At 37.2% G+C, this 19,695-nt stretch overlaps 2 protein-coding genes across 2 annotated transcripts; both read right to left on the bottom strand.

Moving 5' to 3' along the window:
• On the bottom strand, positions 1 to 8,358 carry cant1a (calcium activated nucleotidase 1a). Its single transcript, XM_051886052.1, has 4 exons — positions 8,193 to 8,358; positions 3,090 to 3,751; positions 1,703 to 1,906; positions 1 to 1,131 (listed from the first exon to the last, which is right to left on the bottom strand). Exons 2-4 carry the CDS (start codon positions 3,727 to 3,729, stop codon positions 761 to 763), a joined length of 1,215 nt encoding a protein of 404 aa, XP_051742012.1. The 5' UTR covers positions 3,730 to 3,751; positions 8,193 to 8,358; the 3' UTR covers positions 1 to 760.
• Positions 8,359 to 12,091: 3,733 nt separating this feature from the next.
• On the bottom strand, positions 12,092 to 18,233 carry syngr2a (synaptogyrin 2a). Its single transcript, XM_051886055.1, has 4 exons — positions 17,991 to 18,233; positions 16,339 to 16,576; positions 14,438 to 14,571; positions 12,092 to 13,491 (listed from the first exon to the last, which is right to left on the bottom strand). The coding sequence occupies exons 1-4, from the start codon at positions 18,087 to 18,089 to the stop codon at positions 13,297 to 13,299; spliced, it is 666 nt and encodes a 221-aa protein (XP_051742015.1). The 5' UTR covers positions 18,090 to 18,233; the 3' UTR covers positions 12,092 to 13,296.
• Between the last annotated feature and the right edge of the window lie 1,462 nt (positions 18,234 to 19,695).

Raw genomic sequence — 19,695 nt, 5'->3', positions numbered from 1 at the left:
TGTGATTATTTTTCATTTTATTATTTTTTTTTTTTAACAAAATCCCTACAGTAAAACCATATAAACAGACTGATTCAAACAATTTGATAAAAGAAATTCAGATGCACTAATAGCTTTCTTAAAAACCTTCAATCTGTTGTTTTCAGGACAAAAACAGCAACAACAAATAAATAGCTCTGGTGCATCAATGAAAAATAACATTCATCATTTTGTGAGGTTTTTTTTTTTTTTTTTAGATTTCTTTTTAAAAGTAGCTGATCTTTTAGTAGCTGAGTAGACATTGATCAAGAAAGTAAAAAACAAAAACGCATGATTAAAAAAAAAAAAAAAGACATTCACAAGACCACATGGCAACTGTGTGTAGTAATGAGTGTAGAGTAAACTATTTTATGCATATGCTATAGTCTATCACTTCACTTCATTCTGTTACATTCATTACACGGTAAGTACAGTACTGGCCACTAAAGGTCTCTGTTAAAAAAAGAAAGTGAAAAAACAAAGAAATAGAAAACTCTTGATGAAAGCTCTGATAAGTCTCTTAAAACAATTAAAGAGTCAACATGTCCTAATTCCTTTCAGTCTCTACAACCACAACAACGTTTTAGGCAATGTCTGCCAATAGCCAGTTGGCATTATTTGAACATCATTCAACTATTTCAACCTAAAGACACCTCAATGTCCACATCTAGATGTACATCATCTAGACAAAGGTATTTACCAGTCCTTGGCACGTATTTACCTCCAGACAATCCCTTTGACACTAAATGAATTCAAGTCCTTCATACTTAACATCCCCAATCTTAGTTTCTGGAAGCAAGATTCGGCCGTCTAGGGTGAATGCTACAATGTAAGTGGCAATTTTCCCAGCATCCTCCTCAGACTTCAGGGCAACAATAATCTGGTCGTCTGTGTTGGGGACAAACTTGAAAGACGAAAAGCCATGTGTAGGATTCAGGGGCCCAACATTTCTCACTTTAATGTCCTGGAAGTTTGGGGAGCAGCTGAGCATTAGATTGGTGCCCCGCCGCTCATCTGCCGTCTCATCGTACCGCTCGCTGCTAGCACGTCGCGGCAGAAAGAACCAGCGTTGCAATGTGTCACTCCAAGCTGCAGACTCATGTATGAGGTAGCCTGAGATGACCATATAGAGAGGAAATGAACAGGGATTGGTAATTAATCATTTACTTTAAGAGACTGAGTACTAGTGAATGAGATGCGTCATAAAAGTCATACTTTACCCTACAGTTAGAAGAAAAAAATTAAGAAAATGAAGCCTATTTTCCTGAACAATAAGGGGGGCACAACATATGCGATTCAATTTTCCTTTATCTTTTGAGATACTAAAGCCTGATGTACAATAAAAACTTTCTAACTCTGTGCAGCATGATTTTTGTCCGTGTGGTCAATTTATCACTATAAAGCTTCTTTGAAGCAATATGTGTTGTATAAAGGGCTATATAAAGATCGAAAACAAAGGTTCACTAGGTGTGCATGCACTGAACGTCTACATCCGACTTTATTGTCAGTGGAGTGTAAGGAATTATAGATGGCCCCGAACAAGATTCCTCTCAAAGGTAGAAATTAGAACAAGCTTATTCCCCAAAATGGCTTAAGAAAAGATTATTCTAGGTTCACCAAGCAAAAAAATATTTACTGCTCACGACAAATACACACTGCATGTGAGTGAATGGGTGCCGCTTACCGGGCGGACTAATGCCTGCAGCGCTGCGGAGAGAGTTGTACTTGGGAACCCAGTTGTGGTGCTGTACATCTCCATGGAATCCCACCACTTTCACCCACTCAGGATTGTCATTCAGCACTTCTCCATTGGTGGTGGTCCACTCCTTTCCCAAACCCCCCACATATAGATGCTCATCCTTCACTGCAAGCCACTCTGCCTTAAAACCTATGCAAGAGAACGCCAAAGAAGGAACCACAACTGAAATCTGATATCATGTAAACTGAAATTTGATTGTAAATTTTGAATTTGATTCATTATTTTACATATATTTCAATAGTTTCTGACTATTACATTAAAGCCAGTTCATATTTAAATGCCCCTATTATGCTTTTTATGGATATTACCTTTCATGCAGTGTGTAATATATGTTTGTGAATGTCAAAGTTCTGCAAAGTTTCAAAGATCAAAGTGACACCATAAAGTAAGTAAGGTCTTTACTGGCTGCCTGCAAACAACGTCTATTTTGACCCATCCTCAAACACTGTAGTTGTAGCTGAGGCCCGGAAAAGTTTGTTTTATGTTGTCGACATGTCAAGAAGATGCTGTTTTCTGCACTGCAAAAGTAAATCCACTTTGATGCACTTCCAAATGATAAGGACTCAGGCTCAAATTGATATGGTAAAACCAATGCCATCATTACTGCTCGCATCACTGTGCTGAGGAAGAGCTGAAATTCAGATATGGTAATGGCCATTTGGTTGCTGACCAATCAGAGCAGCCCAGACCAATCACAACAGACTGGAACATCTGACAAATCAGAGCAGAGTGGGCTCACGGAAAGGAGGGGTGTAGAGAGACTGAATCCTTGATCGAACCGTTTAGACCAGGGGTGTCCAAACTCAGTCCTGGAGGGCCACTGTCCTGCAGAGTTTAGCTCAAACTTGCCTCAACACACCTGCCTGGAAGTTTCTAGCCTATAGTAAGGCCTTGATTAGTTGGTTCAGGTGTGTTTAATTAGGGTTGGAGCTAAACTCTGCAGGACAGTGGCCTTCCAGGAGCAGGACTGGACACCCCTGGTTTAGACACTGTGAGAAAAGAGGTGATGCTGCAATGTATATTATGAGAAAAGTGTTTTTGTTGTTGTTGTTGTTGTTGTTGTTGTTGTTGTTTTAACCTCGACTGCATGTAAACCTATTGTAGGAGACCTCCAAAACAAAATTAGGAACTTTTAATTATTAAAATATATCCTTAAAACTAGAAGACTGGTCAAACAAAGACAGCAATGCACAATGTTTTTTTGGAGGCAGTTCTCAAGGCTCTCAAGTCTGTGAAAACTGTGGATGGAGCTGAGAGAGTTACCAATAACAGCACAATTTTGGTGGAAAAGGGGCACTATAGAAACACTAACCTTTTGAAACAGAGCCATCCCCATCTGGCAGTATAACCCAGGGCACTGCCTTAAGTCCTTCTATGTTATACACTACTCCTGTACGATCATCCACACTGTACAGTTTGCCATTAAACACCACTAATTCAGAGAGCTCCATGCCCCGACCCTTCTCTGCCAGGTGGCTTTCCAAGACCACCCTTTCCTGATCCCATTCGACCGCCACTGTATCTCCACTCTCCGACACCAGGAGGTGACCCTTTAGCATGTAGCTGAACCAAGTCAGCTTCTTGTCACTGAGAGAGTTTGTGTCCAGGTCAGCGATGACCCCTATACGGTAGCGCGTGCCCTGGGCCGTGCGCTCTGGTGGACTGAGGGGGTATGTGTCATTGTAGCGGTCCTCTGCTCTCATCTCATGATGGTTTAACCTCAAGCCATATCTGCCACTAGGTTGGGGGTGGAAGGGCAAAAGCTGCATGTAGATGAGGAGGACGAGGGTTAGTGCTGATGCTACCACCACAATGGCTTTCCATTTGATGCGGAAGCGGGAGTCTATGGTGTTGGTCATGGAAGCCAGCATCGGGAGCCCTCCAACAGAGATGCGCAGAGAGTTCATAGGCTCATTATGGTTAAGACGTGCATAGCCTGGAGAAACAGGCATTAGGGAGGGACGGCAACCACACCTAAACAGGGAACAGAGAGTATAGTTAGTTCAACATGACACTTTTACAGACATCCCACCTCTCCCAGAAGTTCCAGGAGTCTCCTGCATATTGATAGTGGCTCCCCGATGCCCATAAATTACATACAATCCTGGAAATTGAGCGAGCGATAAGCCCTGTTTCCACCTCGTATTAGGAGGCATTTTAGGTGATCCTATCATGAAATGCTTTGCTGTCTACTACCTTCCGTATACAATATCCACCTTCCATATTCAACTTGGAAAGAAAGGGTAATGCCTCTCGCAGTTTAAAACGCTTACACTATGTCCTACGGCTTCTGTACTCAACTTACGAATTCTCAATTTTCATTTTAAAGTGAAGTAATCCTTTAAACTTGCTGTGCTTTCAGATGGAGCAGCATTTACTACTGATCACAGAGCTGTGCTTCACTGACAAGGTGTGCATAAAAAAATAATCACAGCCTTTGTGATTTCATAATCGCAATAAGCCACATCAGTTTAAGCACGATTTCAGGTTAATTGTGATTAATCGTGGAGCCCTAGTGCATCTTCTCTGCTTCTGCTCTTTTTCCTGTTGTGACGGTTAGCAAACAGTATTGCATTACTGCGCACACCCCCTTCTGGATTGTAGTGTGGATAGCCTGTGACTGACTGTATTCGTTGTCTGACTGTAGCACAAAAAGAATTTTGCAAAAATGTTTTTCAAACAGTACACTCAAATGGAACACTCCAACAATCTACTATTGATCAGACAAACCAGTAGCCATGCCCAAACTTACACCATTGGGCCAAACTCTCAGGATGGGGTGCGTTTCCAAAAAGAACTGTTAACTCTTCTGATTTACTTTGAATGGGTGATATCATGCGTTGCCGAACGCAATTGTGGGTTCTGTGGCGTCACGTCACTGGTGCTGTTTGTGGCAGAAGTTGAAAAATGTTCAAAGTTTCAAGTGCCAACGCAGGCGTCAGCCAATCAGATCGCCTTATGCAAATACTCTAGCGCAGACGCTAGCAAGTTCTGTTCATGTAACACCGGAAAATAGAGGAATCAAAATGAAGGAAAAGCTTATCATTGCGGTGGATTATCACCCGATTCTTTACGATCAGTCTTTCTATTTGTACAGGGTCTCATACCGGAGGGAGCAAGCCTGGAAGGAGGGTGCAGAGGTGGTTGGGGAATCTGGTGTGTATTGTGTCCATGTACTTGTGTTTATCATTGAATGACAGCTAGCATAGCATAGCATGTAAGTAAGCTGCAAGTAATGTGATTGGCTGTTGTCACTATGACAGTCGCGTCAGCACCAAGCTTCAGACACGCTCTCCGTCAAGCGTCAACGCCCCCTGTGAATCAGCCATTAGCCAACCATGGTTGCTAGTTCTGTCGTTATCAGCATAATTCAACGAGTCGTGTTTCCCGAAACCACAGTTCCAACTAAAGTCGCGTCTCCACCGCAGGAACTTTACCCAGGAACTAGGAACTTTGGGGTGGTACTCGGTCTGTTTCGACCACAGGAACCAGGGTCTAAATGAAGTTCTGGGTAAAAAATTCCCCCTCTGAAAGTACCTGCTCACTAGGTGGTACTTTTTCAACGTTCCGGAACTTTCGGGGGTGGGACTTACGCACCGACCATTTTGATTGGTTGAGTTCACGCAGCATTTTGATTTGTTGACTCCACGCAGCATTTTATCTCAACCATCATTTTTTTTTTTTAAAGTCTGTTGCGGTGTGTGCAGTAAGAGTTGTTTGCTATTCGAATCAACAAAAGAGTTTAAAAATGTCAACCGACGGACTGACGATGAGGTTCAGGCTTTATTAAGCTTATATGCGGAGGACGAAATCCAGCGGGAACTAGAAAGTCATGCGGAAAGTTCCTGGGAAAAAAGTTCCTGGGACAAATTGTTCCGGGTAACTTCGGTGGAAATGCAGCTTAACATTCACAAACAGTGTGGTTGGAACAAGAGCTCTTCTAATGTGCGTACGTGCTCTGGTATGTAAGAAGGAGCCTATGATTGAACCTGGAAATAAAGTAAAATAACTGAGGGAAAAAAAAGAAGAAAGAATTTGTCCTCAGATGCCATGTCTGTAATTTATAGCAAAAAAAAAAAAAAAAAAATCTGCCATTAATTCAATCTCAAACGGATTCATTAAAAGAAGTTATTACTCATCATTAACCAACATGGTTGAACGACAAATTTGCGACAATACGGTTTTGGGAAACAGTCGTGACTAGCTAGTTGATTTCCTTAATGATGCATCAATTGTACTATAGTAGTTAAGCAGCGAGTTATGATTTGATAAAATCACAGTATTGACTATTCAGGGATATCAACTTACAAATTACTAGCTTTCAATCCTTATTAACATGGAAAGTGCCCCCCATTTATGCCCCCCTAAAAAAAAGACACAACAATTTTAGTTTTTTAATCCCTTTTTCCCCCATTGGTGACAAACCCATTTAGCAACCTTGTTTCTTCTCTATTGCTTCCTTTAACTGTTGGTCCTTAGCCACTTTATTCTACAGAAATTTACAGATGGCTATTTCAATCTCTACTGCATGACTCCTCTTCTTAAGTTCGTAAACAACAAATATTATCAAGTAGATTCTCATCTGATTCATTGATTACATCAATAAAAAACTAAATTAAAATACATGAAAGTGTTAAAACAGCCCTATTTTTTATAGCCTACATTTTTTTAACCCAAAGCACCAGACACTTACCAGCTTGCCAAACTATGACAGGATACACTGAAGCCACGGCAACACTTTGTCTAGGAATTGACAATGTTGACGTGGAGGTAAGGAGTGGCTTGCTGAATGAACAGTAGGCAAATAGGGTGAAAACAGGTACAGCTGGATATCACAACTATAAAACCAGTTAGCCAATTTAAACGGTTTGATACAATTCTCACTTTAAAATAACTTTAAGCAGCAGCCCTTGCCTTATTTTCAAGTTTGTAATGTACATCACCCCGATTATACAGACCACAAAGGACTATACCTGAAGAATTTAGTTTGTTAACAATTTGTTTATCTGAAATGTTAATATTTAACACAACTGAAAGTCTAAAAACAGCTTATCTTAATGCACATGGACAAAGGAAATGCTGTAAATTTCCTACTGCAGGTTTTTTTTTTTATATATCATTTTGTCTGCATAATTGTCAAACAAATGGTATAACATCACATGTCCCATCATATGCTAAAACTAAATGATTTCATACTCATTTAGTAAAAAAAATCCTTCTATTTGCAACTTTGTGGCTCACAGTATAGTTAAAATTACAAATATTAGTAACTCAGGAATATCATAAATTCTTGTTCAATACTTGGCAAGGTCAAAACACACTAAGCAGTTTAGGGCATTTGTAAACCTTTGACAATGACTGAATCTTGCATTATCTGCTCACAAAGATAAGGGTTCAGCAAAATTGCAAAATATGTATTTGTATTGCATTTAGTTTCCCTTTGTTTGATGACTAAACCACTACTATGACTCTCATGTTGGTCTTTGTCCACAAATAGCAATCCATTTATTTAAAGAGCAAGTGTGTAAACCCAGCCAATGAACACTGCATCAGATGACGTGTGTTCAATTTGTCACATTTAATGTTTTAATTTTAATAAATCTAAATACTTTTAAATACATTGCTTTACATGTATTATTAAGTGTTTCTTTGTGGTATGGCTGGGTGCCAAAACTGAAAAGAAGACGTGTATGTAACGGAGAGTCCAGACATTCAGCAAAATGTAATTTTTTAATGTATTATTTCATTCTTTGTTGTTTCTTTCCAACTAAAACAGTTCATTCCCTGGATTATTCAGCAGTGACGTCGTATACACCACAAATAAATACAGTTTTATCAGTTACAGAATGAAAGCTAGACTAGGATTTGTACCATTATGAGTTATTTATTAATGGATTTATTAATACAAATTAACTACCAGGTAATTAAGTAGTTAAGAAATTCATAAGAGCTGTTGAACTAACTAGCAAAATCTTTAATCACGTGATGTAAACATACACTGCTGGACCAATCAGAAAGCGCTTCTTCCTGGATCTTCAATCTGACATTTGTTACCCAAAGATATACAACACATTATACAATTATATTTACCTACCTGTTCGGTCAAATGTTTGCTCTAAATGCGCTGAGAGTAGTTATACAGTATATTACACAGTCCATCTATTGCCCAACATTTACTACTATCTCACATATTCATCTATAAAAACATAGCCTACGAAAGAATGGCTATTAAACGACATTTTTAGTGAGGGTATTTCTTTGTTTTAATTAATTTACATTTTATTTCACAAAGTCGTGTTTGCTTGGCCCATATTACAGTGATATGTATAGATTTAAAATGAGCTTCTGCATAAACACAGTACAGTACTGTCTACCTCTAAAGCTGAAAGTATTTTTTAAAGCGGACTCTACTTACTGTCGGGTGGAAGACAAGGATTAAATAAATACGCGCTCTCTTGATGATCAATTCAAACCGTGACTTCTGAACTCTCGTTTCTCACGGATCCATTCAGCAGCGCTGCGCGTCCCATCCGCTTCCGCAATCGGGGGCGCGCTTGAACCACTGAGCAGCGAACCAGTTCTTTCCGCTCATACTTGCGTACATTTTACGCATACATGTTTAAAAAAATATGATACTTTTTTTATTTACAGCATTTTTTAAACAACACGTTTCACACGTTCAAATTATGCAGCCAGTAAAATAAAAACAAGTACTAATCAAAAGGTGCCAGGAATGTAATAAAAAGTATTAAATACTGGTGGATCCAAAATGGTCAATACTCATATTCATGCATTTTATTCATATTTCAGGTTAATCATTTATGGCTTATGATTTATCAATATTACTTTTGATTTCATATATTCATGTACTCCTACTCCATATATTAATCCTCATCATATTTTCAAGTATTTACTCTTTCATGTACTCATTTATGGTTATTCTTTAAGAGTACATATGTGTGCTATATTCAATTGTTCTTCAAAGTGTTCCAATGTGACAGGTCATGAGGACACGTTTGTGGCTAGATATTGGATGCCTGCCAAGTGCTGCAGAAGCGATGTTTTCAGAATTAGTTGCTCGCTTGAACTTGATGTACCTTTGTATCAAAATATGTCCGTTTCTATTTCTGCAGACATGTGATAACGCAAGATCTGCAAAATTCCATTAAGGGTGTCAAAACAACACCTTTTGTATCTATTTTTATCTATCTTTGACATTTGACCAGCCACTCTGACCTAGCCGTTACACCAACTATGATATAAAGGATAAATCTGTTTGACCTTTTCTTATTAGACCAAAACATGAGTTTGAGTGGGATGTAAGTTTTCCTGTGCTTATGGTATAAAACGGACTGGGTCTTTGATAGTCTAGCTTTTTCTTTGCTCTTTTTCCTTCTCGCATCCCTTTTGCGTCTTCTGCTTCTTCTCTTACCTCTTACGTCTTCATTCTGCAAATGTCTTAATTTTGTTCTTTCATTCTCTATATTCTGATCTTCATCTTCATCTATTAGATACAATACTCTAGATTTTATTATTAACTATTAATTACTTAATTAGTTAGTCTCTATAATTTTTAATTAATACATTTGTTATTCCTTATTCAAATTTGATCTCTGACATAATCATTTCTGGATTGCCTGGATCTCATTTTCTCAAGTTTTTGCATCAAATACTCAGTCAATCATGTACTCTAATTATACATGTTTGATTTTACAAGACACTACAGTATTATTTACATGAATTTATTGTTATGAAGTTAGTGGAGAAATATGCCTTTTGATCCCACAATAATGTAACTCACGGCGTTAAGGGCTAACTTGAACATGCTAACCTTGGATATAATAGAGTAATTTGAAATTGAGACCTTTCTGATATATGAATATTAGCATTTAAATAATTAATTCTATATTTAGACTTTGATGCAAAGCTTTAGGCTTAACACAAAAATTGTTAATGCACAAGTTACAATTTTTTAACAGTAATTTTACAGACTTGCAGTACATTGTACACAATATTCTGCAGAATCTGTCAGTACAGCTATTAAGTCAGCACTACAGGCCTATAGTTGATTCAAAATAATAAAAAGACCATATAATGGAAATTATTCTTCCAGCTTTATCAGCACCAGTTTAAAAGTTACCTATTTAATGATAAAAACTCAAAAGTAGGCTAGCCCAGCTGTATTATAAGTCAGTGATGGGGAAAGTTACTTTTAAAAGTAACTAATTGCATTACTTAGTTACTTTTTGTGAAAAGTAACGCGTTACATTACTTTTGCATTACTTTTTCTCACGTGGCCTGGGCTTGCTTGTTTGTTTTTTAGTAACAATAAAAAAGTTCTATTTTTGGCAAATGTTAATGCCCTTTCACGCCAAAAGTGAAATGAATAAGCATAAAGCTGAAAAGTGAAATGAATAAGCATAAAGCTGCTGCCATTCTGGATTAAAGAATAGGATACAGGAGAAGGAAGTTCAACACTCTTATTTCTAAATCTAATATAAAGTAATTTTTGCTTATTAGTATGGTTGAATTAGGTCATTGAAGGTCAGCAGCACAGACATTGGTTAATAAAGTAAGATTAAATACATGAAGTATATTTGCTTAATTTAATATAGTTAATTATTACAGGTTTGCGTAAAATTCTGAGATTGTATTTCACTGTTTTTATTGATTATGAGGAATACTGAATGTTTTTGTGCAAGTGTAAATGCATGTTCACATTTAGAACTACAATAACTATCATGTTCACACAGCACACACATCTCTGCACTTTATTTCTCAACAATGGGACAGGAGAGCTGTCAATCAATAAATGTGAAAAAGTAACTTGCGTTACTTATTTAAGAAAAAGTAACAGATATTTTGTTGTAAACTGGAAAAGTAATGTGTTACTATACTAGTTACTTGAAAAAGTAATCTGATTACATAACTCAAGTTACTTGTAATGTGTTACCCCAAACACTGCCTATAGGCCACAATACACACACACAAAAAAATAAAAAATTTACAAACCTAAATTAGGAAATGTGGCTATAGAATGGCTAAAGAATCTAGGTTGCACACCAGGCTGTGCATTCAACATCGGTTAGACTATTCAGTGCATTGAATCTTAAACTTTGAATCGTGTTTTTGTTTGTCATTTATCAGTGCCACTGATTCATAGGAATAGTACAAAAATAAATATTTCTGTCATCACGTCTTCATGCTATTTATAACCTTTATGACTTTCTTTCTTGTACCCCACTGACTTTTATTGTAGAGACAAAAAAAAAAAACAAAAAAAAAAAAACAGAGAAATTTTTCAAAATATCTTGTTTTGGGTTTTACGGAATAAAGAAAGTCATACACAGTTTGTAATGAGGGTGAGTAAATGATTACAGAGGCCCCTAATCATTAGATTTCAAATGGGAGACAACAAATGTATGTCCCAATGCACATAGCCTACTTATGCCACACTCATTCTATTGTGATTTCACACTGAACATTCCAAACAGAAGAAAGCCCACTTTAAATACAAGGATGATGCACTTAATTAACCGAAAAAACAAAGTGTGGAATGTTGGGACACTTCATTCATGCACTCAACCGTCACAGCTTTAATTATGTAGCGGAGGGGGAGGGGCTATCAGACTCAGATGAACGACAAAACAACCTTACACAATTCATACACTACACAGTTGAGTACATAGTAGGGGTGTAACAATATATCGTGTCACAATATTAATCGCAATACAAAAATGCAACAATATCGTATTGTGCACAGTGACAATATGTGTTGTGTATAGCTCACCCAAAATGAAAAGTTTACAGAGTTGTAGTGTCAGTACTACATTAAACTATTATATATAATGTTGAATATAATGTATAATAATGTAATGGGGGAATATTTGCAGGTCCTGATAATGCCAAATGTCTTATGTTACCAGTAAATGTGGCCTACATTATTTTTAATATATCCAGTCAGTGACACAGTGCAAACATATTCATCTAAAATAAATGTTTCAGCTTCAGAATCATGAATATTTTTATCCTGGGCATTGGGTTACCAGCACCAAGTCCAAGCTTATTCATTTCCACCCCCATTGTAATGCCAAATTTAGCATTTTAATCAACAGTACATTTTTTGTTATCCTTTTACCATATGTCTTGGAGTATCAATAATATCGTATTGTGAGTTCAGTATCGTGTACGTATCAAATCGTGACATGAGGGTATCGTTACACCCCTAGTACATAGTGCATAAGTACATAGTGAATAACGCATTGTGTATAAGTGCATAGTGTTTAGTGCGTCATTTGAGACACAACTCAAGTCTTTGATATTTGTTAACATGTGAAGAATCAACTGTTTATTACGCAGCATTTCCTTACAAAAAAACAAAAAAACAAAAAAAAGAGAATGTTGCAATAACTGCTGTTGCAATATCAGTTGCCAAGTAAATCAACAGAAAGACAAAACAATTATGTGCGATAACAGAACTGTGGAAATAAAAGAAATTTCTCTACCTTAAGCAAAACACAACTATATCCAAAAAAGTTCAATTTAGTGGCCAACTTAAATTATTTGTTATTCTAGTTTTTCCTTTGTTAATTTTAGGAAAATGAAGAAAATGAAGAAAAGTGGTCTAAAACAGTCACTGAATTTCAATTCCTAGATATTATTTTCAAAATAAGGCACAATTTCAATAGAAGAGGTAGAAATCTTGCAGTGAATTTGGCCTGTCATTAAGAACACATTTTAAAGGTAAACTGCTAGAATCAACAATATTACACTTTATGATTGTTTAACACTTCAAAACTCAGGTGCTTAAAGTTTACAAAAATAAGGCTTATCCACACAAAGCCTATTGTCTGTCACAAATAAAATTAAAGCACATGTTTACAGTAGTTTCCTGCCTCACAACATCAATCTAACTATTCATCAGTTATCTATTCCAGCCTCAGTAAGACTAACAGCCTCAACATCCTCAGTTAATAAAGCCATTTGGCAGTAGATTAAGTGCATACTTTTCAACAAATGTGATATATGGCAATGCTGTGTTTTTAAGGAATTACTTCATTGTGGTAATGTATTTGGCACATAGAGTCTGTTCACTTTCTGTTGTTTAGATTTCTTCTCTAAAGATGATATGGTATGGAAACAAACCAACCTTTAAAGAAACCAATGCAATTTAGTTCTGTAGTTATGGTAAAGATTCTCTCACATTATGTGATTGTGTATTTAGGACATGGACTAGAGAAACTTCTGTTTCATCAATGTAAAAATGGCAGCTGGTGTTTGTCAGAATCGAATTTGTGGGAGAAAAACTCTAATGTTTGCACTTAGAGTTACGTTTAGTATTTGCATCCAAACAAAATAAAAAATAAATAACTTTTTCAAACATGAAAATACACACTTGCAGAAGCACACCAAGTGTCAATCCCAGGTCACAATTTAAACTCTTATGGAAAAGGAAAAATGAAGTGGAGCGTATGAATCGGTCCACACAGGTGAGCCTTTCAGACGTGTTTAAAATGCCTTCAGTACGCTGGAGGCTGATACCCGCCCTCTCCTGAAGAACTGGGGGTGAATGGGGACTGCTGGTAACCCTCTGGAGCGCCAGCATAGGCGGAGGGGTACGGGGAAGTGTGGTCGCTGACTGGATCGTTGTAGCCTAGGCCAACATCGACCATCCCTTGGCGGTATCGTCGATATGCGAACACAGTAAGCATTGCCTTGAGAAAGAAGGATAAGAAGGATGAAGTTTATTAAATGTACAAGGAGGCCATCAGGCAATAAATCCCCATAAATCATAAGCAGTGTCTCAGAATAAGCCGTTTGCAGTTTCTATGCAATGTAACGTCACATTGCACAGGCTCTGCCCACGACTGCTGAGTGAGCTGTACACAGTCCGCTATGTTTATTTCCCCACCAGAGCATTTAACAGCATTTAAAGCTACTAAAGTTATTCAATCAAGAGCAGTGAGTGATTTTCTGTTTTAATGTTGTTGTTTGATTCATATTAACAGCATATATAGCAGTAGGTACAGTATATTAAGCTGCCGTCACTTTAATACACAGACCTAATATACACATGCAATTTCTTTACTTGCTGTTTACGTTCACAGACATAACCAACTGTGTTTATCTGAACTTTGTGTGTTTTTGACATAACCTTGTGTGTATTTGACAGTTTAAGCGCAATAAGACGTGAAAGAGAACTTAGTTTAATACTCACAGGATGCGCCGTCTGACAGCCAGCTTATCAAAACCATATATCAGAAGTTTAGACTGATATAGCTTTAAAACACATGCAGATAATAAACTTTCATGATGATGAAGAACTGCAGTGTCACATAGGGCTGCACGATTTATCGCAAGATAGGAAAAATAACATTGAACCTGAACGCGATTCTGATTATTGCTTAATCGTGATTCTGCGATTCTTTATGAAATCGCAAAGGCTGCGATTCTTTTTTTATGCGCAGCTTCTCAATGAAGTATGGCTCCAAAAAAAAAAATGGGCATTTGCAACATGGTATAATAAATAATCTGTGGGGTATTTTGAGCTGAAACTTCACAGACACATTCTGGGGACACCAGAGACTTATATTACATCTTGTACAAAGGGGCACAATAAGTGCCCTTTAATAAAGTTCTAGGCTTAATAAATGTGCTCACCCAGGTGGCAATGGAGAAGAATGAAAAGGCCACCACAGCTCGAGCAGCATCAGCTGGGACGGCTGTGACTGTAGATTTAGACCACTTCTGGGCTAGGAGGCAGAAACACACAAACCACAAGAACGTCCACACACCTGATGAGAAACCGGAGAGAGAAGCTTAAAGGGTTAGTGTACCCAAAAATTAAAATTCTGTCATTAATTACTCACCCTCATGTTGTTCCACACCCGTAAGACCTTCGTTCATCTTTGGAACACAAGTTAAGATATTTTTGATCAAATCCAATGGCTCAGTGAGGCCTCCATTGACAGCAAGATAACTAACACTTTCAGTTGCCCAGAAAGTTACTAAAGACATATTTAAAACAGTTCATGTGACTACAGTGGTTCAACCTTAATATTATAAAGCGACAAGAATACTTTTTGTGCGCCAAAAAACAAAAACAAAATAACGACTTTATTCAACAATATCTAGTGATGGGCGATTTCAAAGCACTGAGTTTATGACCTTCAAAGTTTTGATTGGTTTGGACTTTCAATGGAGGGACAGAAACCGCCCAGGTTTCATTAAAAATATCTTAATTTGTGTTTTGAAGACAAAGTCTTGAAAGGTTTGGAACGACATGACACCTAACAAACAAACAAACCCCTAAAATAAACCGGTTCGTCATATAAAGTGATCATATCTCTTCACAAGACTTGGATTAAACCACTTGATTCATATGGATTAGTTTTATAACACCTTTATGATCTTTGTGGATCTTCAAAATTTTGGTTGGTTTTAGTTAGGAAACCTCTCAGGTTTCTTTAAAAAAATATCTTAACTTGTATTTAGACGACACACAAAATTCTTATGTGTTTGGTACCACAGGAGGGTAAGTAAATGATGGATGAATTTAAATTTTTGGGTAACTATCCCTTTAAGAAAAAGCGTACATGAGGAACAGAAAATATGGCCCTGTTTCAAACCATAGTGAGCATTAAGTCATCATATGTGTGCTCCAGAAATGAAGACAGCATATTCAAACCAAGTATCCAAGTATACCAAGTATTCTTCACTGAGAAGGCAGTCCCAGAATGCGCTGCGATGAGCTCAGTGAAAAAAAAAAAATCCAAGATGTCAAATTACATAATTATAAATATAGCAGTATTTCACTTAATACTGAAAACTATTGATAAAAATAAGGACACTTTTTGTCTATTTTGACTTTTTTACCCAATATTTCTGAGAGCTTTGTATTTTCACTGGAGTATCATGTTGTTAGCTTAGCAACCTGCTAACATCATAGAAACTCAATTGTGAGTCATGTATGTGTGTGCTTCTTGTTAGGCATGATTGATTTGAGTAATGAGGAGTTTGTAGAGCGTTCCAAATCAGTCAATTGAGAAGTTTGTTGACATTTGATGCTGCCTGTCACACTGCCAGCAACTTTGCCGCAGCATGTCGCCAGTTGCAGTACTGGTTAGTTGCTAGTTGGTCTTCCTAATTGTGGTTGCACTAGTACCGCTTATAAACGTCACAACTGATTTTGTTCCTCATCATTCGGTGTTGACATTAAAATAGTAATGCTGTTATTAATCTGGAGGACAAAAGTGTGCCGCTACACCATCTATCTGTACCTGACACAGGGCTATATGGGTATACATGGGATTACTTGAGCTCTGTTGTCTTCATCAAGTTGCACGCACCTGCATAAAGTTAAACCTAACACAACTTCGATGTGTAGTCCACATCTAGTTGGCAACAGTCGTGAACGCCGGCTTTTGCAATAAAAATAAATGAATTTATTGCTGCAAGTTGCTGGCAGGGTGAACTAGGCTTTCAAGCTCACTTGGTTTTAGATCGAAGCAATTATGTGGCACTTAAGACAGATCTTAAAAAAAACCTGTAATACTTCGTACCAGAGAAAACAAGATCAGCCAAGACAATGTATTTCCTCTCTTTGGCATTGCTGATCTGGTGGAAAAAGGCATCCAGCACAATAAAGACAACACAGGCCAGGAAGGCTAAAATCCCAATACCAACTCCATAGTTGCAAGCACTTTCAGTCTGATCGAACATGCATTTAGTGTCCTGCACATTCGGCTCATTGATGTAGCCTTCAGAAAGGATGGTAGCAAACACCACAATGGAGAAGAGCTGTGATGGAAAGAAAAAGAGGCAGAATTAGAGGCACTGAAAGAACCTCTTCAATAACACATCAAATCATGCACACCAGAGAAACTGATATTGAGAGCACTGCGTATATTAAAACAGAAGTTCACTGAGAACAACACTGCCATGTTGAACGGGAGGTGTGACGCTCTCACAAGATGTTTACTTTGGTTATTTAAAAAAAAAAGCAGTAACCAAACAAACAGTAAAAAACACTATGTAACCATACAGTACAAACAGAAGCAGGCCAGTAATGGCAGCATTTGGGAATCTACATCTGTGTTTTAAATCTATCTGCCTAAAGATTTAACATTAAAAAATGTAAATATTTTGCATAAAAAGTGTTCTTGTACTATCTTTCTCAAAGTTGCCATGAAACAGAAGCTGTGATAGTCTTTTCTTCCCTATTGTGACATATACGAGTGAAATGGCTTCTCGAATAAGAACAAATGTAAGGGGCTTTTGTCCATCAGGAATTGATTGGATTGTTGTGGTTTGCTATTGGTGTAATGTCATGTGAGTGACACTTTGCCCTGCCCTAGCGCCAGTAAACAAATCTTCAGAGAAGGGAGGGGAAGTTATTTTGATCAAAGCTTGAGGACATGTAAATGAAAATGAAAATGAAAAAAAAAAAAAAAAAACGTGTACAGATAAATTATTCACTGTATAATAAACACTAAAAAAATATCCTAGGCATAAAAAGTAAGAATTGTCAATCCTGATTTCATGGCAACTTTAAAAACATTAAATTTAAAATGATAAGACATTCATGCACTTTAAAGTGTGGCTAAAATGTCTTGATAATATTCGGGGCCACTATAAGGTGTAATGTACAGTAGTTGTGATCAGTGTTCGGTAAGTTACTTAAAAGTAAATTTAAAAAACAAGGATAGACATGAAACGTCTCTTTTAACTTTCAAATAAATAAAATCGCATTATTCTTAAACTGACTGAAGTGTGTAAAGAGAGAAGGTTAAAAACATACATTTTAACATTGAAATTTGATGTTAAATCCACAATTGTTTATACAGAATTGTCGTGAAGTCTATACAGTATTTAATGCGAATCCATCACAAGTAACTAAGAGAAATTCCTTACTCTTAAATACACAAAGAAAGAAAGAAAGAAACTAGCTTCATGAAAGTAATTCTTAAAAAGACGGATGCGCTAACTTTGACATGACCGATTTTACCCGTGTTGACAAGTCACATGATGCAAACCACAACAAACTCCTTAACTACTGCCATATGGTCTGTGTTTTGCAACTTATGACAGCAACATTTTTTTTTGCGATAAACTTTGCTCAACTACATCACAGTTTTCAGGGCAGAAGAAATATCATAAACTTTTATCTAGTAGGAGCACTAGCTCGATTAGCTAACGATGACTTTGGTCTCACCCAACTGAACAGCCGGACGATAGTCTGAGGTTGTTTTATAAAGCTCCCGAGATCAAAGGCTCCACCGGCCAGCGATGCACCGTAAGCACTCGACTCCATGACCGCTTTTGTGCGACTCTAGCCTGTCTTTATTGATGACAGATTCGACAAATTGTCCAGCTTGATAATATGCTATTTACTTTCACACTTGTTTCCTGTAAGTAGTGCACCGCCCTTCAAGGAAGTACACGTCACGTCAATACGAACTTTCCCACATGCAGTCAGTTATTATAGTATTAAAACCGCCCCCATTTTAGAGACGTGCTGCATGTCAAACAAGCTATCTATCTATCTATCTATCTATCTATCTATCTGTCTATCTATCTGTCTATCTATCTGTCTATCTGTCTATCTATCTATCTATCTGTCTATTCTATCTATCTATCTATCTATCTATCTATCTATCTATCTTAAATAATCCTGTGGGGTTCAGTAGTCAGCAGCTATTTGACATATGGCATGAACAGAACATGCTTAAATATTTATGAGTGTAAGAGTTTTCCAGTGTTCTGTTGTTGGTTAGGGTGTAGGCCTGATGTTTCATCACTCTGCAAACAAGGATGCCCTTCAGTTTACACAGCTCGTGATCTAACTGAAGAAGTATTGTTTGAAGTTTGACCACGTGGCCTCAATCTGTTGTGACCTATGGTTGTGACACATTCACACAGACACATCATACTTTACTATGTTAACTTTAAACACAAAAAGAGTTTTTATTTGTTTGTTTGTTGTCTTTTAATTGTTCTTAGCTTTCAAAACACTGTATTGAATTAATAAGTACTAATGAATATAGCCCTCTAGGTGGAGCTATTAATCTTTACTTTTACAAGGAAGAGTTCACACAAAAATGAATAATTTATCATTTACTTACCCTCATATCTTCCAAACCCATTTCTATTTCTTTTTCATTTTCTCCAGTGGAACAGAAAAGAAGACATTTTGAAGAACACCCTGTCAAAATTGGCACTTCCCCTTGGGGGAATCCCTGGCACCATTTTGTAGTGAGTTCCACTTTGTCAAGTGGGCGAGGGAAGTTTATATGGACAGACCTTCATCATCCCCTCGATTTTGACTGAGGGAGTGAGTCTACTCTGATGTACACTTCAAGCAGCCCACAATACAACTTGATTGTTGCATCACAGCAGATTGTACTTAAGTGTAGTGTATGATATATTCATTATTTTGAGAATTAATCACATAATAGTGTATAATCTATTATGTTGAGATTTAATTGTATAATACTTGTAGCTACCTTACTGTGTTCACAGTCAAAGTTTTGATTTTTTTTTGTGTAATTTTATTCTCATATACCTATATGATGTTTATATTTTTTCTCCAACCACGTATATGCATATAGAATGATGCATAAAAAAAAATCATAAGTAAAAAAGAGTTTTAAATAATAAATCAGCTCCGTAGTGAATTCCAAGTGATCAAGGGCTTAGTGCGTTCCATTTAAAGGCACAATATGTAATTTTTCGCTGCTAGAGTTCGCTTATTCAAAACAAAGGCATAGCTTAATGACACCTTGGTTTCGCGGAATCATGGGAGGTGAGGTCTTCACGTCTACAGCTGGTGGCAAAGAATCGGGGTGGGAAATCATATTCATGGATGAGCTAATGTATTAAAATTACTGTAGTGAAGCAGGGTGTGGCTGAAAACCATC

The sequence above is a fragment of the Ctenopharyngodon idella genome, chromosome 3, assembly GCF_019924925.1.
Source record: "Ctenopharyngodon idella isolate HZGC_01 chromosome 3, HZGC01, whole genome shotgun sequence".
NCBI classification, from domain to species: domain Eukaryota; kingdom Metazoa; phylum Chordata; class Actinopteri; order Cypriniformes; family Xenocyprididae; genus Ctenopharyngodon; species Ctenopharyngodon idella.
This window is presented reverse-complemented; position numbering and strand designations above follow the sequence as displayed.

Bases quoted from the DNA above. Each gene is read 5' to 3' on its own strand.
- cant1a (XM_051886052.1), bottom strand. From the start codon at position 3,729: ATGCCTGTTTCTCCAGGCTATGCACGTCTTAACCATAATGAGCCTATG. The intron at 1,907-3,089 runs GTTAGTGTTTCT...TCTCTTGCATAG, and splicing joins GGATGGCTCTGTTTCAAAAG to GTTTTAAGGCAGAGTGGCTT. The intron at 1,132-1,702 runs GTAAGCGGCACC...TGGTCATCTCAG, and splicing joins TGCAGGCATTAGTCCGCCCG to GCTACCTCATACATGAGTCT.
- syngr2a (XM_051886055.1), bottom strand. From the start codon at position 18,089: ATGGAGTCGAGTGCTTACGGTGCATCGCTGGCCGGTGGAGCCTTTGAT. The intron at 16,577-17,990 runs GTGAGACCAAAG...TTTCCATCACAG, and splicing joins TCGTCCGGCTGTTCAGTTGG to CTCTTCTCCATTGTGGTGTT. The intron at 13,492-14,437 runs GTGAGCACATTT...TTCTTTCTCAAG, and splicing joins TCTTCTCCATTGCCACCTGG to GCAATGCTTACTGTGTTCGC.